This window comes from Pipistrellus kuhlii, unplaced genomic scaffold (genome assembly GCF_014108245.1).
Source record: "Pipistrellus kuhlii isolate mPipKuh1 unplaced genomic scaffold, mPipKuh1.p scaffold_m20_p_4, whole genome shotgun sequence".
Taxonomy (NCBI): domain Eukaryota; kingdom Metazoa; phylum Chordata; class Mammalia; order Chiroptera; family Vespertilionidae; genus Pipistrellus; species Pipistrellus kuhlii.
This window is the reverse complement of record NW_023425540.1, coordinates 70,797,416-70,815,563: the sequence shown is the minus strand read 5'-3', so window position 1 is coordinate 70,815,563 and position 18,148 is coordinate 70,797,416. Positions and strand designations below refer to the sequence as shown.

General features: G+C 57.1%; 1 protein-coding gene across 4 annotated transcripts; it reads left to right on the top strand.

Annotated features, from left to right (window-relative positions):
- The first annotated feature begins 1,374 nt into the window (after positions 1-1,374).
- Positions 1,375-17,759, top strand: LOC118703908 (TSC22 domain family protein 4). Of its 4 annotated transcripts, XM_045571129.1 has the most exons (6): positions 1,375-2,017; positions 2,401-3,448; positions 6,399-6,565; positions 11,868-11,916; positions 14,592-14,915; positions 17,305-17,759. In XM_045571129.1, exons 2-6 carry the CDS (start codon positions 2,687-2,689, stop codon positions 17,572-17,574), a joined length of 1,572 nt encoding a protein of 523 aa, XP_045427085.1. In that variant the 5' UTR covers positions 1,375-2,017; positions 2,401-2,686; the 3' UTR covers positions 17,575-17,759. The 4 variants fall into 4 exon arrangements, with proteins under 4 accessions (XP_045427085.1, XP_036267131.1, XP_045427086.1 ...); XM_036411238.2 differs by lacking the exons at positions 14,592-14,915; positions 17,305-17,759 and adding an exon at positions 12,348-13,024 and having other exon boundaries at positions 1,428-2,017; XM_045571130.1 differs by lacking the exons at positions 1,375-2,017; positions 2,401-3,448; positions 6,399-6,565 and adding an exon at positions 9,968-11,709.
- The last annotated feature ends 389 nt before the right edge of the window (positions 17,760-18,148 follow it).

The window sequence follows — 18,148 nt, the reverse complement described above, 5'->3', positions numbered from 1 at the left end:
AAATTCCCATGAGCTAAAGCTGAGGAAGGAAGGATGTCAGACAGCCCGGTGCTAGTCTCCTGCTAGCTGAGGCCTTGGGTCAATAACTGAACGCCTCCGAGCCTCAGTTTCCTTAGCAGAAGCATTGGAACTCAAAACCCACCCCATCTCTTCCCAGGTCTGTTTGGGAATCTACCAGATAATTTACGTGAAATGAACAAACATGAGGGATTTTTAATATGCTCAGGAACAGTTTTGTTTGATCAAAATTAATTTGAATTCATTTCTTTCTGAACCTAGGAATGAAGACAGAGGTGGCTTTTGCTAAAATAATTCCTCTCAGAATGTTGGTTGGGATGCCAGAAAAGAGACAATGGCAGTTGGGGGTTATTCTTTCACACCAAGCATATGGTTGGCCTTGATGAGTGTGTGCGGGCTCTCCAGAGCAGGAGGAAACTGGGGAGACCCACTCGCCCCCACCGCTGAGTGGCTCCACCTGGAGCAAGGGATGGAAAAAATGGGACCTGTGAGGGGTGGGAGAGGAACCCATGCTTGGGACCAGCAGTTCATCCTCAGGTGCACCAGTGTAGGTGGTTGTGTGTACATACATGTATGATGTTTTCTTATATGGGGGGAGGGCAGACAAGGACACCCCTGAGTGTGTGAATGCCTCTGCTCTCCCACCGATACCCTTTCTGAACCTTCCGAGTCTCCATTTCCACATCAAAGAAGTGAAATATGATGTCTAGGATTTGGTTCAAATAATCCCACACGCAGAACAACAGGGGCTGTGGATGAAACACGAGTGGCGGTGAGTTTATCACTGTTAAAACTGCGTGAGGGGCCAAAACCGGTTTAGCTCAGTGGATAGGGCTTCGGCTTGCGGACTGAAGGGTCCCAGGTTCGATTCGGGTCAAGGGCATGTATGTTGGTTGCAAGCACCTCCCCAGTAGGGGGTGTGCAGGAGGCAGCTGATCAATGATTCTCTCTCTAAAAAATCAATAAAATATGTGTTTTTAAAAACTGCATGAGGGGTACTCAGGAGTCGGTTATTTCATTCTCTTTGGGCATTTTTATAAATTTTCATCATAACCCACTTTTTAAAACAGGGAGGGACAGGGGAGGATGACCATACCTGCCTCGTACAGTGACTGTGAAAGCTAGCAAAGACATGAAGACAACAACAGCTTCAGCAGCACCTTCACATTTACCGGGTGTGTGTGGGGTGGTAGGTACCCCAGAGCCCCTGATCGGTTCCTTCCCCCTCTCCGGAGCCTGCAGGCCCGAGGCAGCAAGTGCCTACAAGTAAGGGAATCCCTGGCGCTCGGCGGGCTCCTCCCTTCTCCCCGCCCTCCGCAGCCTCTCCCGGCGAGGAACGGCGGAGCTGGGGCCCAGCAGGTGTGGGGTTAAGGGAGCCGGGTCGGGGCCCCTGGAGCGGCAGCGGCGGCGGCGAGTGCTGCCGGCCCGGCGGCGGCGGTGGCAGGCCTGGCTGCGCGCCAGCTGGCCCGGGGCCCCAGGAGGGAGAGAGGGCGGAGGAAGGGGAGGAAGAGGGGAAGAAGGAGGAGGAGGAGAGGAGCAGTCAGCAGGCCCGAGGAGGCAGGACTTCCTGGTGTGGGGGTTGTCAACAGCCCAGCAAGAGGGAGACGGTGAGAGCGAGCCGAGAGGAGCGAGCGGCGCGGCGGAGAGACCCATCGCTGCCACGCGGAGGAGCCGAGGGACCCGCGCGCCGACCCCCGCCGCCGTGGCTCCACCTGCAGGACCCGGGCGCTGAGCCGCCCCGCCCGCGCCGCCCCGGCACACTTGGGGCTGCGGAGGCCGCGCCTGGGCTCCGCCGGGGAGGCGGGGGTTCCGTCTTTCCGGAGCGCAAACTTTCCACGGCGATGCCGCGCGGGGTGCGGGGCGGCCCCCGAAGAGGACCGGGCGGCCTCTGACCGCCGGCGCCGGCGCCCCCGCGCTGCTGGGCCCCGAGGCCCCGGGAACCACAGCCCGACATCTTAGGCGGCCGGACCCCGGCCCCGCTGGTGGCCGCGGCCGAGAGGTGAGGCGCTGGGCGGGGCAGGGCCTGCCCCTGGAATGGGGGCGCTGGGGTGTCTGTGGGGGGGCAGGGGGGGACTGGAGGACCTGCCAGGCCGAGGAGCTGCTTACCCCCACCCCGTTCACCAAGCCCCGGAGCCCTGTGCTCCTGGGACGCATTAGAGCCCCGGGAGCGTGAGTCCCAGCCGAGAAAAGCCCAACTTTTTGGGTCCGGCTGCCTCTTCCTGCTCCGCGCGCCCCGCTCCTCTCCGGGCTCTGTCATCTCTGCCTGTCTCTTTGTCTCTGGTGGTTTCCCCTTCCTCCCCCAGTCTGCTCCCCAGAGAGGAAGACCCGGAGGTGGCCTGCCCACCGCTTTCTCACACACACGCTCTCTCGCTCTCTTTCCAGTTTGCAAACTCAGCTCTGGAGTTCGGCCGCGACGGCAGCAGCAGGAAAAACCTGCCCCTGCTCCCCCTCCTCGCCGCCTCCCCTCCCCTGCCCGGTCCTCCCTTCCCCAGCCAGGCGCCCCCAGTTCCTGCACGGCCCTCCCACCATGTCGGACCCAGACGTCCCCAGGGGCCCTGATGTCCCCGCCGTGTGGCTCCCCTGTTCCAGGGGTGCCTGAGCCCCTTCGAAGAGCCTCCACCCGCCCCGTCCCCTGCCCGCTTTGGCCCCATCCTGAGCCCCAGGGACCATGAGTGGGGGCAAGAAGAAAAGTAGTTTCCAGATCACCAGCGTCACCACGGACTACGAGGGCCCCGGGAGCCCTGGAGGTCCAGAGTCCCCCGCCCCGCAGGCCCCTACCGGGCCCCCACCACGCTTGCCCAACGGGGAGCCCAACCCAGAGCCAGGGGGCAAGAGCACCCCCCGGAATGGCTCCCCACCGCCTGGGGCCCCGGCCTCCCGCTTCCGGGTGGTGAAGCTGCCACAGGGCCTGGGAGAGCCTTATCGCCGTGGCCGCTGGACGTGTGTGGATGTTTACGAGAGAGACCTGGAGCCCCCCAGCTTTGGCCGGCTCCTGGAGGGGATTCGAGGGGCCTCAGGGGGCGCCGGGGGCAGATCTCTGGATTCCAGGTTGGAGCTGGCCAGCTTGGGCCTGGGAGTCCCCATCCCACAGCCAGGCCTGTCTCAGGGTCCAACCTCCTGGCTTCTCCCTCCTCCCACCTCCCCTGGACCTCAGGCCCGCTCCTTCACTGGGGGGCTGGGCCAGCTGGCAGTGCCCGGCAAGGCCAGGGTGGAAACACCCCCTCTGTCAGCTTCCCCACCCCAGCAGCGCCCCCCAGAGCCTGGGGCTGGAGATAGCGTGGGCACATCCCGGGCTGCCACGCCCCTGTCCTCCCTGCGGGTGGACGTGGAGACCAGGGGCTCCGCAGCTGGAACTCCTCCACTGTCCCGCACTAAGGATGGAGCCCTGCGCCTGAGGATGGAGTTGGTTGCTCCAGAGGAGATGGGGCAGGTAAGAGCTGGGGTCCAGGGTGGGGGAGACACCTGAGGGGTGGTGCTTGGCCATCGTGGCCTTGGCCTCCACCTCCATACTGGCTTCTTCCTACTCCACCATCCTCTTCTGTCAGATCACACAGCCCCTCTGTTTTCTTCCTGTCGTCTCACTTGGAGTTCCTTTCCTACTCCTCATACAGCCTTTGTTTTCCTCTCAGGCTCCCTCTTCTCTACATTCTTTAAAACACACACACACACACACACACACACACACACACACACACACACACAAAATATATATATATATATATTGATTTTTTAAAATGTATTTTATTGATTTTTTACAGAGAGGGAAGGAGAGTTAGAAACATTGATGAGAGAGAATCTTCGATCAGCTGCCTCCTGCACACCTCCTACTGGGGATGTGCCCGAAACCCAGGTACATGCCCTTGACCTGGAATCGAACCCGGGACCTTTCAGTCCGCAGGCTGACGCTCCATCCACTGAGCCAAACTGGTTTTGGCATTGATTTCAGAAAGGAAGGGAGAGGGAGATAGATACATCAATGATGAGAGAGAATCATTGATCGGTTGCGTCCTGCACAACTCCCACTGAGGATTGAGCGCACAATCCAGGCATGTGCCCGGACCAGGAGTCGAACCGTGACCTCCTGGCTCACAGGTTGATGCTCAGCCTATGAGCCACACCAGGCGGGCTCTTCTCTACATTCTTTAGCCTTTCATGTGTCTTTGGCCCAAGCCTCCAACTCCTTATAGCCAGTCCCACCATCTCTGTCACAGAGATGTGCCCTTCTCACTTAGTCTTCGTCTCACCCCTTAGGCATTGAGGGTGGAGGCCCCATGTCTGGGCCTCTGGGAGAGGAACTGCCAGAGTTGGGGGGGAGGGACAAAAAGTAGGCATTCTGCTGTCTCTCCTTTGCAGCTCCATTCCCGGGTGGTCTTCTCAATGGCCAGCCACCTGTCCCAACCCCTCTCTAGCTTGGTCCCAAGCCAGATTCCTCTGAGAAACTGAGGACTTGGGTGGTGCTGGGGACCCATGGCAAGGACGGGGGGCTTGCTGGTTTGTTGTCTGCCTCAGTTCCCTGTGCCTGGGCCTCTCCAGGATCAGTAACTGGGGATGGCCATATGGAGTGGGAGAGAGAGGCAGGAAGCAGCAGAGAAGGAGTTAAATCCTTTGCTCCTTCTGCTTCCTGTCTCCAAAAGAGGAACAAGTCTGGGCTGGGGGGCAGGATGCCTGCCTGGGTCTCTGGGGTGAGGGGTGGGCAGCCAGGGACTGGGGGTGGGATGTGTCTGCCCTGGAGGAGAAAATAACACCTTGGGCTGCAGGAGGAAAGGCAGGGAGTGTGAGGATGGGAACTTTTCCCCTTCCTGGCCTTGGGCACAAACCACAGTATAAAAATAACCTGCGACTGGATGTCTGGGCCCTGTCAGGACCAGTCAGGACCGGCTCCCCCCACTCCCTCTTGGCCTGAGTTTACATCTCTCATGCCACCCCCACCCCCCCACCCCTACTTTTCTTGAGCCCTTTCATTCAATTTCTACCCCAGGGGAGAAGATGCTGTTTCCTTTACTGGTCCCTTCCCTGTCCCCCACACACTTCCCTCTGCCCCAGAGACTCTATCCTTAGGCCCTGCCTGGGCTTTCCTTGGGCCCGCAGACCCTGCCCCTCTCTTCTCGGTGCCCCCACCCCCTTTCGCTTCTCTTGGGTCTGGATCCCTTCCTGCGTGCATGCATCTGTGCTGCTGCTTCCCTGCCCCAAAGTTAGTCTTCCTTCACCTCCCCACGCCTCTTCTCTCTCAGCGACCTCTGAGGGGAGCCAGCAGGAGGGCCGGGCACATCACCTGGGCCCCTTCCTCCGTGCTGTCCCTCTAACCGCCCTGAACTCTCTGTTCTTGGCTTTTCTGAGAAGCTGGGGCCTCCTGGGCCTCACAGAGGCGGCTTGTTCCTGTGGCCCCCGCCCTTTTGCAGCCTCCCCCAGTGCCTGTTGGGCTGTCCACGCCCAGGCTCCGCCTCCCCCATCTCTGCCGCCGGCTCCCTCACCCCCTACCCCAGGGCCTGAGCCAGCGTAGAACTTCACCTGAGTCCTGAAAAGTTTGAGAGGAGAGGCTCGCATGGGCATAGTGGGGGTGGGAGGGTGGAGGGCCAGTTTCTGAGGATTCATTCATTCTACAAATAGCTATTGGACAAACTAAGCCGTGCCCTCTGGAGCTTACCTTTTAGCAACAGACAGGCAAAAATACTTTATCATCAGGTAGCATTAGGCATGATTTTAAAAAAAGGAACAGTTCAGTGGAATTTACCAGTCCAATGACAGGGGAACGCCTCTCTGAGGAAGTGACATTTAAGTTGCTTTAAGAAGTTGGGTGACAGAAGGCAGACACTCTCTGATTAGCCTCTGATGAGGGGTCCTGGCTCGGCTGGCGGCAGGGTGCTGGTGTGGAGATCAGAGCCCTCTCTGATACCTTGTGAACCGCTTTTTAGAAGCCACTTACCTAGTCCTCAGGATGGGCACTGTTTCCTTGCCTCTAGTACCTGCCTGATGCTTCCCCCAGACCTGGGGGGAAGGGGGTTCCAGAGCAGGATCCCTTGCCGAAACCGGTTTGGCTCAGTGGATAGAGCATCGGTCTGCGGACTGAGGGGTCCCAGGTTCGATTCCGGTCAAGGGCATGGACATTGCCTGTGGGCACATCTCTGGTGGGGGGTGTGTAGGAGGCAGCTGGTCGATGTTTCTGGCTCTCTGTCCCTCTCCCTTCCTCTCTGTAAAAAATCAATAAAATATATTAAAAAAAGAAAAAAGAAAAAAGAAAAAAAAAAAAGCAGGACCCCTGGGTCCTTGGAAGAGAGTATGGGGAGGAGGGATGGGTAGGGAGGAAGACTACTGGGCAAGTTGTAAAGTGGTTGGTTTCTTTCTCTTGCTTCATGTGACAGTTCCTACCTCTCTGCCTCCAGGTACCCCCCCTCGACTCTCGCCCCAGCTCCCCGGCCCTCTACTTCTTCCCTGACGCCAGTCTGGTTCACAAGTCTCCGGACCCCTTTGGAGCAGCGGCAGCCCAGAGCCTCAGCCTGGCCCGATCCATGCTGGCCATCAGCGGCCACCTGGACAGCGATGACGATAGGTAGGTGGGCTCCGCCGCCGAACCCCGTGCCTCACGTAGCCACGTGAGACTGCCTGGTGGGTGTCCTTCACCCACATTGAACTTGTTTTGGGGCGGGGGGGGGGGGGGGGACCTCTTAAACAGAAACCTGGCCTGGGCATAACGCACTGGGCAAAGTTGATTTGGGACCCACTCCCTCTCTGGAGAGAGCCGGGTGGCACTCTATGTTTAGGATTGTCAATCATAGTACTTTTTAATTTCATTATTATTTTAAAATATATATTATTGATTTTTCACAGAGAGGAAGAGAGAGGGATAATAGAGAGTTAGAAACATTGATGAGAGAGAAACTTTGATCAGCTGCCTCCTGCACACCCCCTACTGGGGATGTGCCTGAAACCAAGGTACATGCCCTTGATGGGAATCGAACCTGGGACCCTTCAGTCTGCAGGCCGACGCTCCATCCACTGAGCCAAACCTGCCAGGACATAATACTTTTTTAGAGTTTGAAGGGAATCATTGTCAAATTCCAGAGCTCTTGCAGATTTAGCGATCACCTGGCCAAACCCAAGAACTTACTAGCAAATGTGCTAGAGGTGAGACTAGGGAGTCAGTCTCCTCCTCGTCCCCATCTCTCTCTCCCTGCTGAGGGGAACGGAACTCCTGTCTTCAATGGTAAGAAGTCCATGTGGACCTCTTTAGGGTCCTAGGACCTCCAGTACCAAGAAAGCATGTCCCTAAGGTTCTGTTCTCGGCTGAGAAACACCCCGGGGCTGGGTGCTCCCCTTGGCCAAGCCAAAGCCATGGAGAGGATGGCTGAGGGGCGCCGGGAAGGCACCTGAGCTGCTGGGGTTTGCCCTTCAGGGGAGAATGTCCGGATTGGTTCTGTGGCATGGTGGGCAGAACTTCCTGTTTTGAGGGCCAGGTTTCAACATAGGAATGTCAGCAAGCTGAAAAGGGAGGAACAAAATTGCTAGTCAGATAGCCACGCTGCTCCCTTCTGGCAGCAGACTGATAGGAACCCAGAAGAAGGGCTAGGGAGTCGCAACTTTTATTTTGGAGGGAGGAGTGGGACTTCCTGTTTGAGGCTTTGGAGGAGGGACTTCCTGTTTGGGGAAAATAATAAGGGCTTACGGATGACTGAGTGGGTGTGGGGGGTTCGTCCTTCTTCCTTCTTCCTCATCTGTGAGACCAACCCCCACAATCAGGGATCGAGTCTCCCCAAAGAAAAATGCCCGAGGCCTTGGGGAGAGCTGGGAGCCCAAGAGGAAAGAGAAGTGGTGGCTGGGATCCGGGGGATGGGGTGAAGGCTGAGGGCCTGGGGGAAGCTGTGGAGAATGAGGGACAGGGCCCATATGGGCGGGGCCCTGTCTGGGCTCCCATCTGAGCTAGGGCTGTCAGGAATGTGTGAGGTGTGAGGTCAGCCAGGGCCTGGAGAGTCACCTGCCCCCATTGCTGCTATTCTCAGCTCTTCCCACCCTCTCCTCCTCCCATTTGGGAAGTAACCTGGCATTAGGGCTGCCTGTCCCTCCTCCACCCCTGTTGATTTCAGAGCCTAGCCTCCTGTGCTCCCTTAGAGAGTTCTGCCTCCAGAAGCCTCCTCAGCTGTCTCTTCTTGGCTTGTCCCCTCCCTCCCTCCCTCCCTCTGTCCCATCCCCTCCACACACCCCAGTCTGACCGGTCCAGCTCCTAGCTTCCACTTTACCCTGCTCTCCTGCAAGCCTCTGGGGCTCTGGCCCAGCCCAGCCCCTTGTGCCCCACCCTGCTGGGCCAGCGGGTTTGGGTTGGGCCACCCCTTTCACCCCCTGGAAAGAGGCACATAGCCCCCACCTCCGCTCTCTGCTGGAAGCTGGCAGGAGAACAGAGTTCAAGTGGCATGGGACCTCCCTTTTGAGAGGGAAATGGGTTGGGATGTTAAGTGCATGGATCCCAGATGGGGAATGGAGGATGCCTGATCAGTTCCAGAGTCTGGGGATGGGAGAGCAAAGGGTGCCTGGAGAATTCTGACTGCTCAAGTGCCCCTGAGTTGCAATAACCCTCAACAGGGCCTTAAGGTTGGAAGGTACTTGAATACTTGGATGGGTGGATGGGCTGGGTGGGTGGATGGATGAGTGGATGGCCAGCATCGGGAATCCGAGCATGATAAGGACTGAATTCCAGGAACTCGGGGAAGAAAAAGTACATGTATATCCGGTGTCTCCTTTGGGTCAGATGCTACATTTTATGTCACATAACCCTAAAAGCAACTCCATGATACCCACTTGAAGAAACTGAGACTCAGAGGAGGGTTTTAGCAACTTGCCTAAGGTCACTCACTGCGCTAGTGAGTGGCAGGACTGCAATCAGAGCCTGGGTCTGACACCCAAACCGCAGTCTCTCCCCTTTCCTACTGGGCGCCTGAGTCCCCAGAGCTGCCATCTCTAGGATGCCCTTTCTCGCCGGGACAGTGCTCTCGAGCTGGGCAAGGAGCCACCCTCCCCACGCCTGGTCTGGCCCCACCCCAAAAACACCACGGATCCGGGCGGGAGCGTAGACAGTGCTGCTGGGTGCCACTTCGCTGGCCCCGGGCCCAGCTCCTGGGGGCTCCTCAGAACTCAGCGAGGGAGCGGGCCGGCCCTTGTCCCTGGGATCAGAACCTCACCTCTCCCAGATGTCCTGCTTCTTCCTCTGATCCTCACTGTGAGGCCATTTCATTTGACCTTCAAAAAGGAAGACCAGTTCTAAGGCTATTCTATGCCCCAGGACCCAAGAGTCCTGCAGACCCAGGGTCCCCAGCTGTGCACATTGTGCCCCGCACAACTCCAGGGGGCGCCACGCACGTTTGAAGTCACTGTGGACCTTTGAAGTCATGACAGTTTTCTGGAAGATGGCGGTAAAGGTCTTGAAGAAAGGGGAATATATTATTGTAATTCGCACAAAGTCACCTTTTTGGGCTTCTGGTGAGAATTGATCTCACCAAGCCAACCCCAAGCTTTCGGCTCCCGACTTTGCCCAAGCATTCCAGCCCAATGCCTGCCCGCCGCCCCTCACTCATGGTTCTCAAAGGGAGAGCGTGGGGTGCCGGCCAGGGTCTTGGTCTCTGGAAGTGTGACTGTTAGGATGTGACAGTGGAATGTGTTGTCAGAGACTCTCCAGCAGGAGACAGACAGGAGAGAGTCCTCTATCAGCCAGCAGGTGTTTATTACTGTAGTGCCCCTTTGTTTCTGGCACGAACAAACAACGCACTTGGCATCTTTACCCGAGTGTCCGCCAAGGAAGCCAGCCTCCCCGCTCCTATGGGTCTGCCCCTCTTTGGTCCCTGTGTGTCTGTGTTTACGGGGAAGGGGAGGGAGGAAGATTCTATGGGGGCCCAGGCTCCACCCAGGTGCCTCCGATGGAAATAGTTCCAGCTGGCTGGCCTGCCCTCCGCTCTCCCCTCCTGATTCCAGGAGTTCAGGTGTCCCCACCCCACCCCACCCCACCCCGGCCACTCTCTCAGGCCTGGTCACCCCGTTGGTTACCCACCTGTCAGTGCCTTCTGCACCCAGAGCTTGGATGGGAAATGGAAAATTCCCAGCTCCCTGTGTTCTCTTCCTGGCTGCAGGGCCTCATTCAAGGGTCACCTTGAAATGAGTGTTAATCTCCCCCACCCTCACCCCCCCTCCAGGAAAGCAAGTTGGAACTGACAAGCCGGAGGGAGGGCTTGACAATTGAGCACAAGGGCACAGGATGCAGCATGTTGGGGCCACCAACTCTAAGGGGCGGGGGGAGGGCAGCTGGGGGCGGGAGGTCAGGGTGGCGATCCTGCAGCACCCAACGTCCTGGCTGAAGGGCTGAGGCAGCCGAGGCAGACACAGGAGAGGGTTGGGTCAGGAGCCAGGGGTGACGCAGGGATCTGGGGCCTGCGTGGTGGGAAGAGGGAGCCTCGGAGGTTCGGGCAGGGCTCGCAGGATGGTTCAGGCCTCAGGCCTCCAAGAGAATGATTTGATTGAGGGAGGTCTGGTTCTGGGACCCAGAACTTGGCCCCGAGGACCGGTGTGCCAGGCCTGTGTTGACCTCTGGTGGCCACTCAACAAACTGCAGCAGCCAGACCTGCTCTCCCCTTCCTGTCCCCTGCTCCCACGGGTCTTCAGAAAAGTCTCTGCTCCTGTTCCCAGGGCCCCACCTCCAGCTTCGCCCTCCCACCGCTCCTCCTGCCCTCACTCCTCCAGCACTCCAGACCCCAGACCCAGGACCAGAGGCCGTGCTGGTCTTTCAGGGCTCTGGACTCCGTTCCATTGCCATGGCAACCTTTCCCATTCCTCCTGGGCCTCACCATGGGAGGCGGGGCTACCTCTGGGCAGACACCAGGGGAGACCCCTGATGAAAGCTTTATGTTGGAAAGGGGGGCTGCTTACAGACCAAGGAAGACCACAAGCACATCAAATACCCTTCCCCCGCAACCGCCTCCCAGCCGAGAGGAGCTAAGACCTTGAGGGAGGCCAGTGCTAGACCAGGGGGGGCAGGATGGAGGCAGAGGTGGGGAGAGGCCTCCCAAGGCCAGGCGCTCCCTCAACCTTTACGCCCCGCCCTGGACCCAAGCCGCCCTGCACCAGGCCCACCAGCTGACTTCCCTCGGCCGGGCTCCCTCCCCTCTGCTCTGGGATTGCTGCCAGGTTAAGAAGGGGACACTGGCACTGACTGAGTCTGGGAATTCCCGCCCACCATGGAGCCAGTGGGAGGGGGTCCCCGTGTCCCTGAGGAGCCAATAGCAGCCAGGCTTTGCCCTGGGGGATGGTGTATATCTTCCAGACGGGCACCCCCTGGGCACTGTCTTCTCTCTGCCTGCCTGGCACCAGCCGGACCCCGCTCTGCCCGGGGGGCTCTGAGCCCCCCAGGCAGTCCCGCTACAGCCCTCTCCCTTTGCGGGAGGCCCGGGGGGATCCTTGCCCCTTGGGGATGGCCCAGCCAGGAGTCTCTGTCAAGTCCCTGGTGTCATCCTTTGAGACCCGGGTGGTAGGGATGGCTCCGGGGCCGCCCCGGAAAAGGGGCTGTGTCTCCTCTCCGTGCTCCCCCAGGGGAGCATCCCCCGTCCGAGGGGCTGCGGGGCCCCCGGCCCACCGGGGCCTCGGCGGGCCTGGGCAGAGACCCTCACCCCGCCGGGGGGTGGACAAAACCCTCCTCTCTCTCCTCCTCTACTGTCACAGGTACAGGCTGGGGTGTGGGTGGGAGGCTGCGGCAGTGGGGCATGTGGAGTCCAGAGCCTGCTCTGAGAAACATCTGGAAGGCAACTGGCTGTGGTGTCCAGACGCCTGGCTTGGCACCTGCTCCTCTTTACCTCTCGTCTCCCTGTCTCTCTCTCCAGCGGCTCCGGAAGCCTGGTTGGCATTGACAACAAGATCGAACAAGCCATGGTAAGAGAAGCCATCTTGGCCCCAGGAGGTCCCTGCTCGTGTGCTGATGCCCAGGTCCTGCCTCTCTCAGCTGGCCTGCTGCTCCGCCCCTGCTGTCCTCATTATTAGGGAGCATTGTCTCCTAGCTCCTCCACCTGCTCCCAGCTGGGTTCCCTTGGGCCCTCCACCAGCTCCGGGCTCCACCTGCACCCTTGGCTTCCCTTGGGTCTGGCCCTGCTCCTGGTCCCCATCTCTGTCTTTGAGCCCTGACCTTGCCTCTGTCCGGCCTTTTTCTCTGCGGCCCCTCCGCTCCTCCCCCTGCGTTGCTTCTTCCCCTGCGGTCCCTCATTGCCTGGAAGGAGGAGGGTTTCTCACACCCAGCCCTTCCAGTGACTGGGCAGGCAATGGGCTTGGGGTGGCCTGGGACCCCTGATGCTTTGCCTGTCCCCCAGGACCTGGTGAAGTCCCACCTCATGTTTGCGGTCCGGGAGGAGGTGGAGGTGCTGAAGGAGCAGATCCGGGACCTGGCTGAGCGGAATGCTGCACTGGAGCAAGAGAATGGACTGCTGCGCGCCCTGGCCAGCCCCGAGCAGCTGGCCCAGCTGCCGTCCTCAGGGGTCCCTCGGCTTGGGCCCCCTGCGCCCAATGGGCCCTCCATCTGAGCCTCCTTTCCCTCACAATGTGCCTTTGGGGGCTGCCACAGCTGCCAGGCCTTGTGCCAGCCGCCTGCCCCCTCTTCCTATGCAGCTTTAATTCCCCCTGGTCCCTAGGGGTGGGAGTTAAAGGCTCAGAACTGGCCTGTCCCCCGGTCCTTCCTCCGTTTCCCCATAATGCCTAGGGACTGGGCTGGGGCATCCCCAGACCTTGATGGAGGAGAGAGGGCCTCAGGACAGGGTGTTAGATGGAGCTCCCGCCTCCCTCCCTAGGGGTCAGTGTTCTGGGACCCCCAGCAGTAGATGGCTTGAGGGAGTTGGAGGCTTCCTGGCAGACACCCCATCCTCACCTTCTTCCCTGGAAGTGCCCCCTCTTCTCTGCCCAGGGGAGGGAATATGGACAGTATCTGGAAGTTCTGGGATTCAGGTTGTTATTAAAATAATAATTATAATTAAAAAATCCAAAGAAACTTGAATCTGGAAATCGGCATCTCGTTGCTTGTGTCCAGACTGGGGCCCCACACCAGCAATGCCCGCCGTGGGAGAGGGACTGAGGCCCAGGCTTCCCGGAGGTCTCGCCCAACTGGGGAGGTTTCATGTGGCTCCGAGTGGTCAGAAGAGATGCTGGAAAGGGAGCCGGTGGCCTGCCAGGTCCTGGGAAGGGGCAGGCAAGGCAAGGCGGAGGGAGGGAGGGAGGGAGGGTGGAGGGGGCTGTCAGCCCACGTGCTGGGGAGGGGTGGGGGCGGCAGGGAAACAATGAGGCCTTTTGGTGATTGTACAGGATCCACCCTCAGCTTCCCAGTGTGTCCCCTCTGCGGGCTGGATCCGGGTGGCTGCTTGGGGGTGGGGCAGGGGGCCCTGAATGGGCCCCTTGTCTCAGCCCTGGGTGTGGGCCAGGCTTCCCGGGCACACAGTGCCCTCGCCAGGCCTGGCCGGCCTCTGTGGCTTCCACCCCCAGCTGGCTGAGGGTGGGGCCCAGTGAGAGAGCAGGCCCCTCCCAGGCAGCCTCAGCCGGGCTCCCGTCCAAGGCAGAAGCAGCAGGTAGGGAGAAGGACCCCATCTAGTGGGGAAGTGGGAGAAAGCAGCGGCCTCAGCTCATGAGGGCCCTGACCCCAGCCTGGACAGGACCTGCAGAAGGCTGGATGCTGGAGGCTGACCATATGGCTCCCCCTATATGTGACCTCGGGTAGGTCCCTGGTTTCTATGTATGACCTTGGGCAGGTCTCTGGTTCCTTTGAATCCCAGCTTCCTCGTGGGTAAGACGGCACTGACAGTCACACCTACCAGAGGGCTGCTGTGAGAATGACAGGACATCACACACAGAAAACGCCCAGCAAGTCCCCGCTCCGAAAATGTCCCTTTCCCTTTCATGTCGTTGAGGAAAGAAGGGCTGAGGGTTCAGAGATTGGCTCTGGGCTCTTGGAAGGGCCTTGGGGGTTGGGGTCAAGGCCAGGCAGGCTCTCACAATGGGCTGGAACTCTCCCTCACTCTGGGTTCTCATCCACTTTGACTCCTCTCCCTGCCCCAGGGAGGGGAGGGAAGGCCTAGGATCAATTGTCGGGGAGCTTTGCCCCTAGATTCCTTATTTCTTTCTTCGCTGCTGCATTTGAAGCTCCTGAGAGACCTCTGAGGTGGCAGCCACTGGCCTGCAGCTTGCCCCCTCATACCCTCTCCTCATACCGGATGCTGGTTGTGCCCCCTACTTGGGACTGGTGAATTGGGAGAGATGACTATCAGATTCTTCCAGTGGTGTTGGCGAAAGCTTACTTCCTGGGTAAGTTTCAGAAACTGCCCTTTCTTATACCATTCTGGGGTGGGAGGTGCTGGCCAATGACTTCTAGGTCACATACACACCCCCTCTCGCTGGCCTCCCTCCCCCTGGCTTCCTGTGGCCAAACAAGACAGGGAGGGAGAAGTGAGGCAGGACAGCCCAGGAGGAGGCCAGGACACACGCTGTCCATCCCTTCTGTGCCTCCCCTCTTCGGACTGCTGTCTCCGCTCCGGCCCTCTGTCCCATCCTTCCTCTCCCTTCTTGGTTCCTAGGTGTTTTTCTGGAAACACAAAACTAAGTCAACCGTTGTGGGGCACGCTGACTCCGAGAAAACTGCGCTGAAGATGGAGACGAAGTGCAGTGTGGTTGAGACTTTCAAGTTTGTGGGGCCCCTTAAAGAGGCCAATGTCTCCAGCATGGGACTGTTCCCCAAGGCATCTGATCCCTGCACATTGGCCAAGACAACTGATGGGGCTAAAGTGGAGCTGGATTGTAGGAGCCGGTCCCTGTTACAGCTGCCCCGGTCGGCTGCCAAGTCTGTCTCCTCACTCATGCTCTCGGCCCTCCAGTCTGGCTGGCAAATGTGCAGCTGGAAGGTCAGTACCATAGCCCCCTTGTCCCCGACAACCTCCCCAACCCTCCCCTCGGGACTCCCTCCTCCCTCCATTCAGTTGTTCAACACCGATTTCCTGCAGCCCTATTTCGCGCCAGTTGCTGAGATAGGCTCGTAGGATACGTGGTGGAGATAGACAAGGTTTGTCCAGACTAAAGGGGGGCTGCAGACAAGCTCATAGGGGTCTGTGGGAATCCAGGGGAGAGGCATCTCATCCAGGCCTGGGAAGTCAAGGAAGACCTTCCGAACAGAAGAGAGGGTGAGGCTGAGACTGAAGGCTTTAGCTTAGCTTGAGGCGCGGTGGAGGTGTCCGCAGAAAGCGGAAGGAGTGGCAAGAGCGTTTATGAAGGAAGAAGCACAGATGCTTGGAGCGCTGGCCCAAGTTGTGTGGATCACAGGAAAGTGTTCCTGGAGCTGAGGGCCAGCTAGTGCAAGAGAGAGCTGGTGACCAGTTGTGTGGAGTTTGAGTTTGACCCTAAGAGCAACAGATTTTGATTTAGAAAGGTCACCTGTGCTCCTACGTTGCTGGTGGGAATGCAAAATGGTAGAGTCAGTCTGGAAAACAGTTTGGTAGCTTCTTATAAAACTAACCATGCAATTATTATACGGCCCAGCAGTTGTACTCTTGGGCATTTATCCTAATGAATGAATGAAATTTTATGTTCACACAAAAATCTGTACAGGACTGTCCATAGTAGCTTTATTTGTAATAGCCAAAACCAACCCAAATGTCCCTCCATGGGTGAATGGTTAAACTGTGATATATCCATTCCATGAGATACTTATCAGCCATAAAAAGAACAGACTATTAATACATTCCACAGCTTAGATGAATTTCAAGGGAATTATGCTAATGAAAATAACCAATCTAAAATAGGTTATATGTACTATGTGATTCCATTTATATGTTATGCCATTCTTGAAATACTGAAATTATAGACAGAGAACTGATCAGTGGTTTAATAGTTGGCAGGGGCTGCAGAGAGAGGGTGAGGGTGGAGGTGGGGGAGGTGAGGGAAGGTTTGTTATAAAAGATAACATGAGGAATCTTTATGTGATGGAAATCTCCTATATCATTATGACTGTGGTAGTTGGATACATGAGCCTGCACATATGATATAAAAATTGGATAGGATTCAACACACACACATGCATACAAGTAAAACTGGGGAAATGTGAATAAGATCAGTGGAGTGCATCAATGTCAATTTCCTGACTATAATATCTATGGTATGATATTGTGCTAGAATTTTGCAAGATTTTACTATAGGGGAGGGGAGACTACTTTTTAAAAATGTATATTTTATTGGTTTTAGGAAGGGAGAAGGAGAAAGAGAAACATCAATGATGAGAGAGAATCATTGATTGGCTTCCTTTTGCACGCCCCCTCCTGGGGATGGAGCCCACAACCCAGGCATGTGCCCTTGGCTGGAATCGAACCTGGGACCCTTCAGTCGGCAGGCTGACGCTCTATCTATTGAGCCAAACCAGCCAGGGCTAGGGGAGACTACTGATTAAAGGTATACAGGAACTCTCTTATTTCCCACAACTGCATATGAATCTACAGTTATCTCCAAGTGAAAAACTTAATTTAAAACTAGGAAATGCCTAGATCATTACCAAATCAGCTTATCTTGGCCTTGAATTAAGTATGGCAGCATTAATTTAAAGTCACATGGCTTTCCTATGGAGGGGCAGGGATCGGAAGGGAACAAGAGGAGAGGCAGGTAGACCCATTGGAGGTGTTTGTAGTCCTGGCTGAGAGAAGGATATTCTGGATTTGGGGAGAGGCATCGGGTAGAACAAGCGAATGGGTCAGAGCAATATTTAAGGGGTAGAATAGTTGCACTAAGTGTTTGGGTGGAATAGGGTGAGGGAAAAGGGAGAAATAGAAGTCAGAGCAGGCTGGAGCAAGGGTGTACTTGGGGAAGGAGATGATGAGTTTGTGCTTTGAGACAAAACAAGTTGAGATGTCCGTAAGACATTGCAGGAAGATGTCTAGGAGGCAGTGTGATATACAGGCCTGGAGGTCAGAAGGGAGCTCTGGGCCGGAAACAGAGATCCTTCTTCATTTTAACACATGAAGCACTAGTGGGAACTCAAAGGTGGGTCAGACGTGGTCCTACTCTTCCAGGAGCTTGCATTCTAGTGTTGCGACCGAAGAACAAATAGTGATGATTGACAGGGCAAACACAAGGGTAGAGACGGACACCTAATATAGCCCGAGAAGACTTCCTGGAGGAGGCAGTGCCTGAGCTGAGGCATAATGAAGGAGGTGGAATTAAAAGCCTTTGTTATTTATCTGCAGGTGGTTCCGCCAGCTGTTTCTCTTTAGACCAAGCTGTTTACATGTGCACGTCTCTCTCTTTCAGTCATCTGTGAGTTCTACCTCAGTTCCTTCCGAAATACGGACCCGGTCCCCTTTGCAGTCACCGGAAGCTGAGATGCTGCGGGAAGTGTATCTGGTGCTGTGGGCCATTCGGAAACAACTGCGACAGCTGGCCCGCAGGCAAGAGAGGCGCAGGAGGCACCATCACGCGGTCCACGCTAACCCCCAGCCTGAACCAGTTCAGGGCCTGAAAAAGGATGCCTCTAAGGGGAACCCCACATCCTCAGAAAGCCCCTACCTCACTCTTAGGTAAGGCTGATAGGAGAGGTTAGGGCAGCAGGCCAGGAGTTGTGGGTGAGGAGACATTTTCACACTGTCACCTCTCATCAGGAACCCAGGGACAGGCCTGGGGTCCCACTTCTCCCCTTCATTACTTTTATTCAATTTGTAAAAAAATTTTCAAAATGTTGGGAAATAAATGTCAGATATTTCTGAGTAGATATATATATATAGAGAGAGTGTATTTGTAGATGGGCAGAGGCAAAGAGGGTAACTTGGGTGGGACAGAGAGGGGCACTGAGTTGCTGGATTAAATATGATCGGGAGTAACCTCTGGGCCTTTTGGGAAGATGTGTGTGTGTGTGGGGGGGGGGGGGGTGCTGCAAGGGGGCAGGAAGAGGGAGATCTTCAGGTCCTGGCCTGAGCCCACGCACGTTTAGGGGCTGAACTGTCGTTGACAGCGCAGTCTGGCCAGCAAAGATAACATTAGCACCCATTTATTGAGAACACACTGCGTGCCAGGTCCTGAGCCTGTTCTCCCTCAAAATCCTGCAAGTCAGATTGTCGATTATGGGACTTGTCCAAGGCCCTCCCGACCCCTCCGGAAA

What these genes read in the sequence shown, in the direction of transcription:
- LOC118703908 (XM_045571129.1), top strand. Translation starts at nt 2,687, where the DNA reads ATGAGTGGGGGCAAGAAGAAAAGTAGTTTCCAGATCACCAGCGTCACC. An exon ending in CTCCAGAGGAGATGGGGCAG is followed by an intron (nt 3,449 to 6,398) that starts GTAAGAGCTGGG and finishes CTCTGCCTCCAG; the next exon opens with GTACCCCCCCTCGACTCTCG. An exon ending in ACAAGATCGAACAAGCCATG is followed by an intron (nt 11,917 to 14,591) that starts GTAAGAGAAGCC and finishes CTTGGTTCCTAG; the next exon opens with GTGTTTTTCTGGAAACACAA.